Genomic DNA, 17,002 nt, shown 5'->3' with positions numbered 1-17,002 from the left:
TATATAAATATAATAGCTACTGTGGTTTCATTGGTTGCCTCCTCCAAACTTTTGTAAGCAATTATTTTCATATCTGTCCAATTATAGTTCTTTTTTGTTTGCTTCTTCTAAATTTTACTTTTTTGTGAACAATATCCCTTTTTTTTTCTTTTTCCTTAAACACTGTACATGTCAATGAAAAATTGTGCAAATAATTATTTGAAGTTTAATTTATTTACTTTCATACATTGATTTCCATCTTCTTTTTATTTAAAACTTGAATGCAGGTCGCAATGTCTAATAACAATAGCAATATTGATGATGTAGAGCACGACCTCTATGCAAAAGGTAAGAAAGTTATAAATTTCCTATCAGAGTCTAAAAACTTATACCTATAAAAAATTAAATAGATAATTACATTTGTCAATAATATATGCCCAATTTAATCATAACCACACACCCTATCAGATACTAAGGCCATGTTTGGATAAAGTAGTCTCGTTCATAGTGTAGAATTAAAGATGGAATCTACTAGGATTAGAAAAATAGTCCCTAACGATTGGATAATTAATCCCCACGTAAATGTGTCGGATAAAACTTATCGTACTGGATTTGCCTTGATTCTTTTTATTTTTTAAAAATCTTTGTTTTCTTTTATTTAGTCACCTTCTTTTTATTTTTTATTTTTTTAAATCTGTGTTGTTTTCCTTCTTTTTTCTTTTTTTTCTTTTTTTTCAGCCGTATCAGTTTCTTTATTTCCTTTGTCTCTTCCCTTTTCTTCCTTTATTTTTTTTTTATAATTTTTATCTTCCTTTTTAGTTATTTATTTATTTCCTTCTTTAATCTTTGTTTATCTTTGTTTTTTCAATCTTTGTTCTTTACTTTTTCTTTTCTTTAATATTTCTTTATTATTTTTTTATTGCATCAGTTTTAGTTCAATTTTTTTTTTTTTTTATTTTTTCCTTCTTATCTTCCAATTTCTTTCTTTTAAAAAAAAAATTAATTTGCTTTTTATTCATTGATTTTTACGTTTGTTTCTCCATTTTTTTTTCCTTCTTTATGGAATTCTAGATTAATGTGTACAATTTTACTAATTGATATTAGTGATTTTATAAATTAATTAGATAAACTTTTTCAAAATATAATAAGATAAAAGAGATGTCTAATTTTTATATTGAAGTAACCTAGTTCAAATCATTTTTTTTAATCAATAAGTTATATGATAACTTATATTTAGTTTAATAATGATCATATAAAAACAATTATTCCTTTGACACCAAATATAAAATTATGTTAATTCCCTAAAATCTTTACACACCCTCATGCTTAAGACTTGCACTTTGATGCTCAATTTTCAAGATTTTGCATCTTATGCTTTCAATTTTCGAAAGTAACAATTTAAATTTTCTATTTTTTAATATGTTACAGATCAATCTAATCCTCAATTTGACAAATAAATTAGTAAAGATTTTGTCCTCAACCTAAATATGAAAAAACCTTCAACCCTCTTGACATAGATAGAATTATTTTCCATTTATTGTTAAAATATAGATTGGATTAATATGCAATAAATTTTAAAATTAAGATTCTAAATCACTATATTTAAAAGGAAGGGGTTTAAATCGTAAAATCACAATATTAAATTGCAATTTATCCTTGAATTAATAAGTGACTAAATTATCTTTTAATTTTAATTAGCATATGAAATAAGTCTGTGTGAGACTTAAAAGCTGCTGAATATTAATATTCCAGTTTTTTATTTTTGAGCAGCTTTAATTGGTTCAGATCCGGAAGCAGGCCAAGCTACCACGCAGCTAATTTGCGATGTTTGTGAAAAATCAGTAAGTATATAACTTTACATATATCTGTAGTATATAGCCAACAACTCCTCATGTATATATTTCTTCTCTCATCTTTGTGCTTTTCTCGTTCTAATTATATATTGGTTTTGTCAGATACTTTTCAAATAAATATTTGCTTCAAAATAAAACACGTTTTTAATCGATTTGCTTTTTTCCACATTAAAGATGAGCCCAGATCAACTGGACTCAAATCCTGAATATTGGAACCAGATATTTTGCTCCACTCATATGGACGACGGGACTCCTATATGTCGTGCCTGCCATAGATTGAAGGTAAATTAATTAATAATTAATCAACTCAAAATTTCAATGACATTTATCATTTGAACTTTGATGTCGCATAAAATATATAATGTTTTGATTTAACTTATGTGTACCGAGACCCTCTGAATTATATATGTATTGCAAATTGCCTTCCAACATATCTTTGAATTCTCCAAATAGTGTTCTATAAAGACATTTATTTTATTTTTTCCTTCGCAATGCACTAATTGGAATATGTAACACATAATATAGTTCAAAGTATAGGCGCAAAAAACTGATTTATATATATACATACATATATATATATATATACAGTCTATCTATGGTGCGGATGGTCTTCATGCGTACCATAATATTGGTGACGGTTTTTTATAGTATTGGTGACGATTTTTTAAAAAACCGTCATTAATACTGCGATCTTCATGCGAACCGTCTTCACCATAGAATTTTCACATATATATATATATATATATATAGAAGGAACTTTGCTCTATATTAATTATTTGTATATATATGGTGCAGGCAAGTCATGTAACATATATAGAGTTAGGTGATGGTCGGGAAATTTGCCAAGATTGTTGTGGTAGTGCTATCTTGGATACTAAAAGCTTTGAATCTCTTGTAAGAAAATGCCATGAATTCTATAAATCAATGAACATGGAAATCGACAACGATATTCCATTTTTCTTGGTCGATTCTTCAGAAATGGCAAAACTTACCATCCAGATTGACCAAGACAACCCATTCGAGGTGAATTTTTAATTTATTGATGATATATATAATTTTATTTATTTATTTATTTTACGTAATTTTTTTCTTTATAAATTAAAGTAAGGTCAATATTCATCTAAATATTTGTCTACATTTATATTTGCAAAACAGACTACTTATCAAGGGAATTGGGGAATCATCATACATGAACAGCGACCTGTCGTCAATGTAAGCTGTTTATTAATTCTTTTAATTATTTATTTTACTTTTTTTTTTTTTTGGGTTTAAAACTTTTAATGTGTACACAATATATATTAGATTAGATTACTGATGAATTTAATTAAATACAGATTATTACCAGCTCTTCAAGGATAGGTAACAGAATGACAGTCATAAAAAAGCCTTCAGAACCAAATAATGGAAGCATGCTAAGTATAGCAGTTTTGTTCGGGTTTACAGAGTAAGTATATGTTTATTTTGCTAATGAAAAAAAAGAAAAGAAAGCAGGATATACGTTTTTATGTTATATTGTATGAAACATTAGAATCACAAAATGTGGATGTATGTATCACAACCCAAATTTAAAAATTTCATTAAAATATCATAAAAAAATTACTTCTTTTTTTTTCCCATTAAAAGTGGATTTTCGTTATGCAGGATAACTAAGATAGATGAAGTTTTTCAAACAAAAAAAAAGAAGAAAGATATATATATATATATATATATATAGATATTTCGGTGGGTTTAATACATTTTGCTAATTTATTTATAGTTTTGGCTAGTCTCACTCTAGGCCTCTAAAATCTTTTCTTTCAATAACAATAATAACAGTGAAATTCGATGAAACAAAGATAGAAAAATTTAGAATGAAACTATGGCAGCTCCTATATAGACTTCCGTTAAAGTTTTCGAGATATCCTAATAAAGTGAAACTGGCTAAAAATTATAGATAATAAAGTTAATTAAAACCCTATTTGTGTCTAACTCTTAACTAATATATTCTATATTGCATTCACGTGCAGGGCTTTGACAGGGGCAATCTTGGTACATGAGATGATGCATGTATGGTTACGACTTCAAGGTAAATATACATATAAACCCTTTTGGTTATATTTTTAATTTTTTTTTTTAAAATAGGGTTAATTATATTTTGAACTCACAAACTATGTATTATTTTTCACTTTGTGGCCCTTCAAAGCACCATCCAAAATCTGGATGGAATATGCCACCGTGCAAGTCACCTTTTTATAAAAGATATTTTGAAAAAAATAAATAATTTAGGAATAAATATAGACCAAAAAAATGAATATAAAGCTGTTTAATTATGTTCATTGCTTTACTTTAGTCAAAATATATCATACTGTTTTATTTGTTTGTATGTTGCAAGTGACGTGCACATGTTGTATATTCTATCCAGATTTTAGATAATTGATGTCAATAATTCAACCAAAATGATAAAGGCAAAGTGAAAAAAAACAATACATAGTTTAAGTGTGTAAAATGTAATTAACTCCATAAAAATATAACAAATCAATCCCTTTTTTTATTTTTATGATCTGAATTTATTTTTCTAAAATTGTTTTATACTATATATATATGTATAATAGATATTGAACCATTGGAGCTAAAATTGGAGGAAGGAATATGTCAAGTAATATCTCGGAGATGGTTGGATTGGTATGAATCCAATGTAGTTGAAACCGACACGGAAACAACTAAACAAAGTGATAGTAAAAGAGGTGAGTTTCTGAGAAACTTGTTGAGAATCTACAAACTGACGTTAGAGTTGGATTCGTCTTTCGATTATGGTGAAGGCTTTAGAGAAGCTCAGCGTGCTACTTCCCAATTTGGTCTTCAATCAACAATCCAATATATTATCACCAATGAACGTCTTCCACTTTAAATCATTCATGCCTACATTTTTTTTTTGTAGTTCAATTATTACAAACATATGTATCTCATAGTTATTTTTAATTGAATTTTTAGGTTGATATGCTTTTTATAATTACCTGGATTCCATTGTAGATGTTTGAGTATCCATAGTTATGCATGCACAGACAGTATATATTCAGTTGCTTTGCTTCTGACCAAGCAATCCAAATTCGAATCTTTCTGCTTTTAATAATAATAATCATTATAAAATAAAGTTTATATGATAATCAAATGGAAAATAAATAAATAAATTAAAAACTAATTAAAAATATAAGTTAAATAATGCTGTTTGTCTATTGTTGATTGGGTATAACATTGTTTATCAACTTATCCAATAAAAATATGACACATCATTTATTACATTTGGTTAATAAATAATATTTTTATATTCATTTATAAATTGAATTGCTATTTATTTTCAGATAAATATACATATATAGAAGCAAAAAATAATAAGAAGAAAATAATTATTATTTATTATTATTATTTTGGAAGCCTTAAAAGACAAATAAATCTTTTTCATTGAACCCACAGAAATATATGTGTAACACGTTTCAAGTGATATATTAACCAGAAAAATAAAACAAAAACGGCTACCACTAAAAATTATTCTATGTAATTTAATTATGTCTACATTTGTTGACAAATACTAAAATGAATAATATGAAAGACAGATTCTGAAAAAGTTTAGAGGCTTTAAAGAAAACTTATGTCTCTCAATTCGTTTATATTATATATGTCTTTCTCAGCCATTTTCCGATAGTGACTCAAACAAACTTCTATTCAAACTTCTATTTGAATATACGGCCCATATTCAATCCGTATATGGAATTTTTTTTTCTTTTTTTGCAAGAATTAATCCATATAGGGGATCATAAAAATAAAATTAATTCCCGTTTATATGTTCCTAGAATAAACAGAGTGAAAAATAAAATAAAATAAAAATAAGTGTTAATGAATTTATTTGTTATTTTTTTTAAAAAGTTGGTAAAGTTTAGAAATAAAACACGCGGGACGGCAGAAGATAATAATAATTAATTAACGAATTAATAGTAATAAAAAAAACAGAAAAAAACAAATAATTAGGCAAATTAAGCAACGTGGTTCACAGGAATGAAGGAATCAGTGCAACGACTTAACCAAAGTGATCCTTTGTACGCAATACGACAAAATAAAAAATAAATAATTCCAAAAAAAATTGAAAAAAACATGGAACACAAGCTCTAATTACAAGGGATAAAATGCGCACCACCGGTGCACTCACCAGTTGCGTTCCACCAGCTCTGCTATCGTGCGCATCTCCTTCTTCTTCTTCTTTCTCTCGCTCTCCCATGGCTATCAATCTCCATCTCTCCCGTCTTCCTACCCGCACCGACGTCGCTTTGCCGGAAACGCTCGCTGGAACCGGACTCCTCCGGTTCCGTAAACCCCTCTCCGTTCGATGCTCCGTCGACTCTTCTTCTTCTTCTTCTTCTTCGGTGGCCGTGGACTCTGACTTCGATGCGAAGGTGTTCAGGAAGAACTTGACTCGAAGCAAGAACTACAATCGCAAAGGCTTCGGTCACAAGGAAGAGACTCTTGAGCTCATGAACCGCGAGTACACCAGTAGGTTTCAATTTTTCCTAATTTCAACAATTTTTTTTTTCTCAAATTTTAAAAATAAGATGTTTGAAATCCGCGAAATTTTCACTGAGAATTTTTTATTTATTTAATTAATTTGGAAGGTGATATTATAAAGAAGCTGAAGGAGAACAATAACGAATATACATGGGGAAATGTGACGGTGAAACTTGCGGAGGCGTACGGCTTTTGCTGGGGGGTAGAGCGGGCCGTTCAGATCGCATACGAAGCCAGAAAGCAATTCCCGGAGGATAAGATTTGGATCACCAACGAAATCATTCACAATCCAACAGTCAACAAGGTTTTTTTTTTTTTTTTTTTTTGGGTCTTCGAAATTTGTTTATATATATATATATATATTAAAAAAATTTAATTTTGAAAAATAATTTGATTAAAATATATTTTTGCTGTTTGTTGTACAGAGGTTGGAGGAGATGAAAGTGGAAAATATTCCACTGGATGACGAGAAGAAGAAACAGTTCGATGTTGTGGACAAGGGTGATGTAGTAATTTTGCCTGCTTTTGGAGCTGGGGTTGACGAAATGTTGACTCTGAGCGAAAAGAATGTTCAAATTGTTGATACCACTTGCCCTTGGGTTTCTAAGGTATTTAATTTTGTAAAATAATAATAATAATAATTAAAAGAATTGGATTTTTGGAATAAATAGTTAATTGAAAAATGAAAAATGAATATGAAGGTGTGGAATACAGTAGAGAAGCACAAGAAAGGAGACTATACTTCCATAATTCATGGTAAATATGCCCATGAGGAAACTGTAGCAACTGCATCTTTTGCTGGAAAATACATCATCGTCAAAAACATGGCAGAGGTAATTCATTTCTTGAAGTATTTTTAGCTCTTTTTTTTTTTTTTTTTTTGGTGAAAAAATAAAGTTTTTGGAAATTAATTACCTATAATCATGTAAAAATTTGATGTTGAGTCAGGCAACTTATGTGTGTGATTACATTCTTGGAGGTGAGCTTGATGGATCAAGTTCAACTAAAGAAGCATTTTTAGAGGTACTATTTTATGGTTTGCTTATTTCTTGCTTGGATTATGCTTGATTTGAAAGCTGAAACTGCTTTTGGGCTTCCTTTTGCCTGGCTTTTTGTGATAATTGTTGGGTTTTTCTTTTGCAGAAATTTAAGTATGCAATTTCCAAGGGGTTTGATCCAGATAAAGACCTTGTAAAGGTTGGCATTGCAAATCAGACTACAATGCTCAAGGGAGAAACAGAAGAGATTGGTTAGTTTTGTGCTCATGCTATGTTGATTCTTCAACTTCGAGAAATTACTAGGCTTTATTTTTCCCCTCTTTTGTTTTATTATTAATTATTTGTATTTTTGTTTGATCAAATTTTGACAGGAAAATTTGTGGAGAGGACTATGATGCGCAAGTATGGAGTGGAAAATATCAATGAGCATTTTATAAGTTTCAATACAATTTGTGATGCCACACAAGTAAGCCCCTGAATTCATATTTTCTTTTATTGTATTCTTGTTTGTTATTACATTTTCTCAAGTTACATTGTATGGTGGAAATGGCTTGTCTAGCTTTCTTTGATAGGTTATGGTACCACTAGTGTTTGAGAAATATAGAACAGCTTGTACAAGGAACAAAAAAGGATGTTACCTTTTCATGTCACATTAGATGAACATGTCTGTGAAACTGCATTGCACATTAGATGATTGTAAGGCTGGTTACCCTGATTGATAGATTTTAAGTCATTGGTATGATTCTTATTCAGGAGCGTCAAGATGCAATGTACAAGATGGTGGAGGAAGATTTGGATCTTATTTTAGTTGTTGGCGGGTGGAACTCAAGCAACACCTCTCACCTACAAGAGATTGCAGAGGAACGAGGAATACCCTCATACTGGATTGACAGTGAGCAGAGAATAGGTCCTGGTAACAAAATAGCCTTCAAACTAAATGTAAGTTTCTCAACCCATTTACTTGCTCAACATTTTTTCCCACACAATTTTAACTTGTGGTTCTTTTACTTATTTAGTCTTGGGTGTTATTCTTTGTAAATTTGTTATAGCATGGAGAGTTGGTTGAGAAAGAAAACTGGTTACCAGAGGGTCCTGTCACAATTGGTGTAACATCGGGTGCCTCGACTCCGGACAAGGTAATTTATTTTTTTTGCCAAGAATATTATTTAAACAATAGAGTTTTTTGTCAAAAGCTCTATGTGGATTGCTTATTTGCTGAATTTTATTATAATGTGTTCATTGATATTGACCTTTTTCTGTTTGGATATTAACTAGGTTGTTGAAGATGCTCTCATCAAGGTGTTTGATATCAAGCGTGAAGAAGCCCTGCAACTAGCGTAATATTAGTATGGGTGATTGATCCCCCATGTGTACATTACCAGACAGTGCCAGTTTGATTATGCAACTGAATAATTTGTATAATTGAGATCAAAGGCTTTGCTGGATCCATGTATCTTTATGATTTTTACTTATTGTATGATGTAGAGGATAGAGCTTATGTATTTATTGCTGAAGTAGGAACCATATTAATACCTATTGCCTTTGGCTCCAACATAAATAACATTGAATTGATCATGTAAGATTAATATTAAAAAAGGAGGATGTCAAAATCAGGGAAAGCTATGAAAACGAATTCAGTCAAAGTGGCATGAGTGTTTTTGGTTTTTCTATGTGCATATGTGTGATCAGTTCTGGTCATCAAAGATGGAATTGAAAAACTTTTAAATGAAGTTTGATTCCAAAACTGTTGATATTTGAGTGCGAGAAAATTTCAGGGAGAAAAAAATTCCTGTAATGCTGAATGGTTTTAAACTAGGGAAAGAAAAAAAGAATGCAACCAAATGGAAAAATTCAGATAGACATCAGAGGAGGAGGTAACCATTACGAAATTACAAGTAACTCCATGGAAAAAATGGGCTGTACTCAAAATCAGTCGTAACTTTTACATTGTGTATGTTAAGTATAAGAGTTGGTGGATATACAACTAAAAACAAAGAAAGGAAAAAACTATGGCATTAAGGCCTAGTGACTTCAACTGGAAATTGCAATACAAATTGCCCAAAATGCCTGTAAATTATACTTTCGATAGCAGATAATCTGCTCTCTTCCAAGCGTGCTGAATTCTGGTTGATGTATAAAGTTTGAAACAGGGTGTCTCAGCTTATTTGTGAAACTGCAGAATTAAATTATATGGAAAGAATAGGTCTCCTTCTACCTCGAAATCAAATTAGCAGTTACTACCAATCATTGACTTCTCTTTCATTTCCATCTACATAAAAACTAGCCATCGCTGCATATCTGATTACTTGGAAGTAGATGATTCAACTATTTCCGGAATCTGATTGAGCAAGCGATCCATCTCATCTGGAAACTCTGCTTTTGCTCGGTTAGTCTTCCCTCCAATGACCACTGCTGTTCCATCTTGTAAAGCCCATATCTTTTGATTGACAAGAGAAGAATGAACACATGAATGTATAATCAATCATTAGCTTGGAAAAAAAAAAAAAAAAAATCAACACCAGGAAATAAGCACTATTTAGTTCACACCAAAGTACTTCCATGCTAAAAAGGTTTTCAATTTTCATACCACAATTAAATGGTCGCATGAATCACAATAGGAAATGCCATATTAAAGTTTAAGAGAGAAATTTTTCTGACACAAATTTATATCATCTATGAGGATGAAAAACTAGTTTTTCTTTCCAATCGTATCATATTATATATCATAAGAAGCAAAAATAAGTATGCATACCATGATAGGAGAGGTAAATGTATATAGTGAAGAATCTACTAGATGACATCTGAATATGAGAATATTTTGAACATTGATTAAAAGTAAGGTATAGACTTTCATGCATGCACACAAACATTTAGAGCCAAATCCTAAAATGATATGCAATTTCACCTGTGAATGAGATAAATAACTGATGCAAGTAGTAAGCATCAAAGCACCAAATCCAGCATATACAATCGGCACCCCTGGATCAGTCTGGCCAAAAAACAAAGGTTTAGTTTCAATGCATATTTTAGAGCGACTTTCATGTTACCTAGCATAAAAAAGAACAGAAATTTCACCTTCAACTCAAGGCCGCTACTTCCTATTGCATCTACAATAACAATCTTGGTTCCATCAATGTCAATTGGAAGTTTTGAATTTGGTCGTCGGACTCCGGCAAATTTTCCTTCTTGGTCATACAACACAATTGACTGTAAATCACGAGCAAGCATTGATCTAAACATACAGAAGGGGGAAGAGAAAGAAGATTAGAGAGAACTTCCGAAAAGATATCTTATGCTAAAGCTGGATGGAAGTAGAACTGAGAACTAAAAGGAGCTTGTACTTAGCCTGCTTCTCAAATAGTTAGTAGGAAAAAAAAAATCATGATGATCTTCTAGAAGATCAAAAGAATGGAAATTAGCTTCTAGACGTAATGATATATATATCTAACTTGCAGTGGAGAAAGTGCAAGCAGCAAGAGAAGTACTTACATTCCTTTAACATTAGGAGAATTAACATCTCCAACTGGTAAGAAAGTTCCAAAAAGCTTCTTGTCTCCATTTATTTTAAGGGGTGCCACAGCCAAATTAAAAGGCCCTTCATTGTCCTTGAGTATTTGTAGTGCCGAGAAACTCCAGTCAGTCTGGTATATGGTGATCCCTCCATACCTTAGAGGGTCATTCACACTAATAGTTTTCCTGAGCACCTCCTTACCATCAAGGTCATATAAAGAAAGATCAGTATGAAACTGCGACACCTGTTTCATAAACCACAGAAGAAAACAAAATTGAATTATTAAACATTGACAAGCAAAAAAAAAGTAAAAATTTCATCGTAGAGATGCTGGAAGAAAATGGACCAGACTGCATTCAAAACTAAAGAAATCATCATAGACATTTAAAGGATCTACAAAATATCAAAGTTACAATGCAGACATCTCAACTATAAGACACATCTCATAATAGCCATTGGACTAAGACTTTTGGAAAGCACTATAAAGACAATCAGAACCTACCAAAAATGAAACATCATTAAGAAGGCTCCCTATTCACCAAAAAAAGAAAAAAAAAAAAAAAAAAAAAAAAGAGAGGGCTAATTATGACATAGATAACTTTCGCTTACATCCATTGGATCAAAAACTTTCAGAGAGGGCTAAACACACACAAACACAGTACACGAACTGTAAAAGAAATTACATAACAAAGCAGCCTCATAATTATGAGAGATATTAACTCTCAGCTTCATCCATTGAACCAGGGACTTTTGTTGAGTGCTAAACAAAAACACACAACCTGCCAAAAATAACACATCAAAACAAAGGCTCCCTGATTATAACACATTAACTCCCGCTTATAGCCACTAGACCAAAGTTTTCTGGAGAGCTCTAAACACACAAACTCACATATAAATGAATATGGAAATCTCTAGGATGCCTAGGATCAAGGAATCAACAAAATCACCAAAATTAAGCACCAAGTAATATGACACTATTTTATTGGTTGGAATTTGGTCCAACTTACGTTTATTTTTAATAACTAACATGATGTTTCACAACCTAGTATCTAATCTATTAAAGAAAAGTCAATATCCAACATTTTGCTGATAAAATTGGTGTATATAGTTTTTCTCTTAAAGAAAATCTTCAATAAGAACATACATAGATAATTGAGAATGAAATTAACATCTACCTCTCCACTATCGTAGTAATCCATGTAGAATCTGTTGACATGGACTTCTGTATTGAAAGCTTCAGTGGGATTAGAGAGAAAGCCAGTTGGGCCTAAAACATCTCCAACGACAAAATTTAGTCCCTGTGGCACAGTGACTGAACCTCGGAAACTCCCAGCTGCACTAAGAGTTCCACCCGCCATTATTAGCAGCATTGCTAAATGTACTCCAATAGGTGCAAACCGACCAGCCAAACCCTTGAAGGCATATAAGGAAGGTCCCTTCAAGAATACCTGTGTTAATCAAACAACAAGGGTGAATAGGCAGCCACTAAGGTAATATTAATAACACTTGAAAAGCTATTTGTAAAATATGAAAATAGATATACTGACTTAGAGGAAACAACGTGCAGTGATATAGACCCAGCATAGTAGTCACTATTTTATTCCATGCTCAAGAGTAGCATAACAGAGTCTGCTCTTATAAATTTCCAGCAAGTCCTAGGCATTAATAAATCTTAAAATCATCTTAGGTAAATTAAATAAAATTGTAGCATCTATAACCAAGAGAAAAGTTCCCAACAAATGTAGTCAGCTGTTGATGTATCCTAGCAGAGCAGATGAAATTTAATAGTAGAAAAGTCTATTGGTACAGGCAGCTACTAATAAAAGGTATTAACATTTCAGGAGCTATTCATAAAATATGAAAGTAGTTACTAACCTAGAGGAAATAACATGCAGTCAATAATAGACCCCAAATGGTAGTGACCATTCTATTCCATGCTCAAGACTAGGAAATCAGGGTCTGCTCTTATAAATTGAGAACTAAGTTCTAGGTGTTAATAAATCTTTAAATCATTATGCAAATCAAATAAAAATCACAGCATCTATAACCAAGAAAAAAATTCATTCAAATGCGTTGATCTCTCAAAGTATCCTAGCAGAGCAGATGGGATCTATCTAATAGTAGATGCCATACCCACCAAAATTCTATTTGTGCAGACAAATTTCAAGTTCACTTACTGACAGTTCAAGTCTCACTAACTTGTACAAAACAATAGGTCCACAAGGCATATAACCAGATATTTGAAGCATTTAAAGTTTCACAAGAGCTAAAAAAGAAATGTACTTAAAAGGGATAAATGAATAAGAAATCAAAGGGCCTAAAAGCAACAATTGTGAAAGTATAACCTCATATCCAGCTCCCATCAGAACAACGCCTAAATCTTGAATTGATGCTCTTGGCAGAGTATCAGAAAATTCCTGCTTAAGGATTGCCTCAGAAGATTGCAAAAATTTCCATCTGCTTTTACCAATAAATTTATCTGTTAATTTGAGAGTTATAGAACTCATCTCTAGATGAAGACACAAGTATAGAAAAGTATTACAAAGAAACCCAAACCTTTTTGCAACTTTGACGATGGGGATCTGCGTTGTGTAAGTGCACGCTATTAGTGATGCTCCAAGGAGAACCAACGTTCCAAGGAAAATGGGAGACGAGAACATGTGATCAAACCCAAGGGTAAGAACCCATCTCCAAGTGAAGAATCCCAACACAGGATTATCTTCAGGATATTTCTGGAAATAGAACTCCGGGGCCTCACCTTGATCAATGGCAGTTCCTGCAGAGAATTGCATGCAACGAAAACACACTTACAATCACAAATGAAGGAAACGGAATTTGAATAAGCATCTTGTCATAGTTAAATGAACACCTTATTTAGAGAATACGAAGGTGTTGCAAATTAGTTTTACGTTCTCATAGACTCTTTTTAAGTTTCGCAAACACATTAAAACTTAAAAATGAGGTGGAAAAGGGAATTACTTATATAAAACAATTCATGTAACAATAAATTACTCTATAAAACGAAGTGAAGCATACTCAGCAGACTCAAGAGTGTCATCAGTAGCAAATTTAGACAAATCAAAGCAATTAAGAACCTGTGCTGTTCTTCTAAAACCAACCCAACCAGACCCAATTCACAAAATCAATAACAGAGGATTAGACCGCTGTAAGTGTGGACAAGAGGCCCAAAAACATACCGAGAGCCATTAGAGCAGCAACAGCGAACATTTCTCCAATAGCCAGAGGCAGATTAGACAGAACCGCCAAAACCTTTCTGGGGAACCTCTTTACCAATCCCATCACCCCATTCATCTTCCCAGTCTTCCCGGCAACTTCCTGACTTTCATTTTCACCGCCTCCTTCCTCCACCAGTGGCGGTGGCACTTCTTCAGAGAGTATAATCTTCTTAGCGATATTGCCATCATTCTTCTTGTTACCTTGAGGAGTCTTTACTCTGCAAGTGACGGTAAATGATAGAGATCTCTTCAAGTAGGAACCTTGGAAACCAGAATTACCGGGATAAAATGTGGGTTTGAAGCTGCAATGGAGTAGAGGTGGCCCAAAGAAAAAGTCTGCGCGAAAAGATGGTTTGGAATATATGGCGTGATTAAGAATTAAAGCTTCCATGAATGGAAATATAGAACATGAGTCTCCTCCCCTCTTAGCAAGTATCAGTTGAGGGACTGAGGTGTAACGACCGTAGCTGTTGGTAGTTTATCCTAATTCCCAATAGATATTATTTAAATAAATGTTAAACTTTTTGTTTTTACTTTTGGTGTGTTTTGTCCGAAAATCCAAAAGATATTTTCTTTAATATTTTTTTTATTTTTTATTTGAGAAAGAACCTAAAGCTAAGAATGAAAAAGAACCAAACTTTCATCAGGTTAAATTAAGCGCAACAGAATTTGGACAAATTAGTAAAGCCACAACTTCCCCAAAAGCGCATACCAAAAATATACACACATACAATGTATACGCATACAAATACTCACATATATATATATACATACATAACATACAGATATACATACATATGTACATGTATACATACATAAGCACAGACGTACGCACACTTATACCACATTGAATTTTCAATCTTCCTTATCCGCTGAAAGCTTAAAATAACCAAGTTAACTACCACTCAAGATATCTTTCAGCTATCCATAGTCTTGAAGCTATATTTCCCGCCAAGTAATGCTGCTTCAGCTTCAGTGTCTGTGCCTCTCTTCCTCCTCCTCCTCCTCCTCCACCAAAACCACCAAACCTAAAACCCTCTATCCCACTCCAAACCAACCTCCCCACTTCATCAAATTCCGTACATCCCACCGCGAAAACCTCCGCTACCTCAAAACTCTCGGCGTCATCGACCCACAAACCAAGCCCAACAACCTCCCACTCCCCGACGACGTCGACCAAATCCTCCTCACCGTCGATTTCCTCAAATCCAAAGGCTTCTCCGACTCCGATTTCCCAAGGCTCGAATTCCTCTCTCCCGAGCTCTTCTCTTCCAACCTCGACCCCACCGACATCGCACCTGTCTTCGATTTCCTCGCCGCCGATCTCTCCGCTTCCGTGGAAGACACGCGCCGTCTGATCCTCCAGTGCCCTCCCATTCTCTTCTCCGACGTGGAGTACTGTCTCCGACCGACGCTACATTATCTCCGGAAACTGGGCTTGGAGAGGCTCGACAGGCCCACGAGCCTGAATGCCCATCTGCTGAATACCCGGGTCGAGAAGCTACGGATGAAGATCGGGTTTTTACGGAGAATCGGGTTGTCGTACGACGAGTCGTCTAGGGTTTGCGCTCGGGTGCCGGCGATATTCGGATACAGCATTGAGGAGAATCTGAAGCCCAAGTACGAGTATTTGGTTATGGAGATGGAGAGGAATTTGGAAGAGCTGAAAAAGTTTCCGCAGTACTTCGCTTTCAGTTTGGAGAAGAAAATAAAACCGAGGCATTTGCATTTGAAGCAGAGGAATGTCCGAATCCCTTTGAATCGAATGTTGATTTGGAGTGATCAAAGATTTTATGCGAAATGGAAATAGATTTAAAATTCAATTGAATTTCTGTTAGCTTGATCGATGGCTATGGAAAGCCTCTTCTTTTTATTCTTCTTTTTTTCCTATGAATTTCATTACTGAAATGTTCTTATAGCTTTGCCCTTGAACAAGTTTTCCATGTTACCAAGATATACAAATTATATAGGATTTTTTTTTTTTTTCCCCTTTTTTGGGTGCTGAGCTCCAAGTGAGGTGAGGATGCAAATCTACCAATTCATATCATTGTTAAATGGAAATTTTATTTCAATGTCTATCAAAAGTGAAAATGTTCATGCTTTTCAATGTGATTTTGGTTTACACATGGTTTCCATTTGCCTCGAAATTACTCGAAAAATGAGCTCAGATCCATTATGCGAAATGGAAATGGAAATGGGCTTGAATTGAATTTATGTTAGCTTGATTGAAATGAAATGAATCAGGAAATTATTAGGCTATGAGAAAACTCATCAATAGAATCAGAAGCCATACGGCAATATCCCAGCAAAATAGAAACCACAAAGCCCCATTAAACTGCATTCTGTACGCACTAAACTGCTTTTCTCCCATCATTCAGGGCAAGCCATTTAACTTTTATCTTATTTTTATCTTGATTCTGTAGGTTCTTGACCATTTGGTAATCCAGAAATTAAATGCAGTGTAGATTGAAGAAGAAAGAAGCAAAGAAAGGGAGTTATTTTGACAAAGTGAGAACATGTTTTGAAATTTGAATTATTACTAGTGCTAAAGTGAGATATGTTTTAAATTATTACTAGTACTTGCTGAATATAACTGAATTATGCAAGGATTCAAGAAAAACAAGAAAATTTATCCGTATTTTTATGTTCCACTTGTATTTCTCTTTCCCTCTCTCATCTGGGAAATTTTTATAGCACTTTCACTTTGCAGTGACATCTGTGTTCTTTTCTCCCAGCATAACAACTCTAACAGGCATGTTTTTTCATACTGCATATTGAGCTATCAACTATCTTAAGATTTGGGGCAGAAGAACTTTTTAAGGAATAGAAAAATCATGAAGAAAGCAAGAAAAGACTGTTAAGTATGGATATTGATGAAATTCTTGAAGAGTA

At 33.0% G+C, this 17,002-nt stretch overlaps 4 protein-coding genes across 6 annotated transcripts; 3 read left to right on the top strand and 1 right to left on the bottom strand.

The window, feature by feature from the left end:
- Nucleotides 1-1,720: 1,720 nt before the first annotated feature.
- On the top strand, nucleotides 1,721-4,795 carry LOC107433914 (protein DA1-related 1). 2 transcript variants are annotated; one of them, XM_048481586.2, is made up of 7 exons: nucleotides 1,721-1,820; nucleotides 2,007-2,114; nucleotides 2,628-2,855; nucleotides 2,988-3,044; nucleotides 3,167-3,276; nucleotides 3,839-3,897; nucleotides 4,424-4,795. In XM_048481586.2, exons 2-7 carry the CDS (start codon nucleotides 2,007-2,009, stop codon nucleotides 4,717-4,719), a joined length of 858 nt encoding a protein of 285 aa, XP_048337543.2. In that variant the 5' UTR covers nucleotides 1,721-1,820; the 3' UTR covers nucleotides 4,720-4,795. The 2 variants fall into 2 exon arrangements, with proteins under 2 accessions (XP_048337543.2, XP_048337544.2); XM_048481587.2 differs by lacking the exon at nucleotides 1,721-1,820 and having other exon boundaries at nucleotides 1,945-2,114.
- A 1,170-nt stretch (nucleotides 4,796-5,965) lies between these two features.
- Nucleotides 5,966-8,897, top strand: LOC107435761 (4-hydroxy-3-methylbut-2-enyl diphosphate reductase, chloroplastic). Its single transcript, XM_048480362.2, has 10 exons — nucleotides 5,966-6,353; nucleotides 6,473-6,669; nucleotides 6,791-6,973; nucleotides 7,067-7,198; nucleotides 7,314-7,388; nucleotides 7,509-7,614; nucleotides 7,735-7,829; nucleotides 8,117-8,302; nucleotides 8,413-8,499; nucleotides 8,639-8,897. The coding sequence occupies exons 1-10, from the start codon at nucleotides 5,990-5,992 to the stop codon at nucleotides 8,702-8,704; spliced, it is 1,491 nt and encodes a 496-aa protein (XP_048336319.2). The 5' UTR covers nucleotides 5,966-5,989; the 3' UTR covers nucleotides 8,705-8,897.
- A 362-nt stretch (nucleotides 8,898-9,259) lies between these two features.
- Nucleotides 9,260-14,601, bottom strand: LOC107433925 (cytochrome c biogenesis protein CCS1, chloroplastic). 2 transcript variants are annotated; one of them, XR_003053439.3, is made up of 9 exons: nucleotides 14,072-14,601; nucleotides 13,431-13,650; nucleotides 13,220-13,331; nucleotides 12,050-12,322; nucleotides 10,853-11,118; nucleotides 10,439-10,595; nucleotides 10,269-10,352; nucleotides 9,579-9,800; nucleotides 9,260-9,486 (listed from the first exon to the last, which is right to left on the bottom strand). XR_003053439.3 is itself a non-coding variant. In XM_025067264.3 (8 exons), exons 1-8 carry the CDS (start codon nucleotides 14,499-14,501, stop codon nucleotides 9,666-9,668), a joined length of 1,677 nt encoding a protein of 558 aa, XP_024923032.3. In that variant the 5' UTR covers nucleotides 14,502-14,601; the 3' UTR covers nucleotides 9,260-9,665. The 2 variants fall into 2 exon arrangements, 1 of the variants encoding a protein (XP_024923032.3); XM_025067264.3 differs by having other exon boundaries at nucleotides 9,260-9,800.
- Nucleotides 14,602-14,938: 337 nt separating this feature from the next.
- Nucleotides 14,939-16,028, top strand: LOC107435759 (transcription termination factor MTEF1, chloroplastic). The gene has a single exon (XM_016047384.4). It carries the CDS (start codon nucleotides 15,069-15,071, stop codon nucleotides 15,918-15,920), a length of 852 nt encoding a protein of 283 aa, XP_015902870.2. The 5' UTR covers nucleotides 14,939-15,068; the 3' UTR covers nucleotides 15,921-16,028.
- Nucleotides 16,029-17,002: the final 974 nt, after the last annotated feature.

This window comes from Ziziphus jujuba, chromosome 9 (genome assembly GCF_031755915.1).
Source record: "Ziziphus jujuba cultivar Dongzao chromosome 9, ASM3175591v1".
NCBI classification, from domain to species: Eukaryota; Viridiplantae; Streptophyta; class Magnoliopsida; order Rosales; family Rhamnaceae; genus Ziziphus; species Ziziphus jujuba.
Note: the sequence above shows the minus strand (reverse complement) of the source record. Positions and strands in the feature narration are given on the sequence as shown.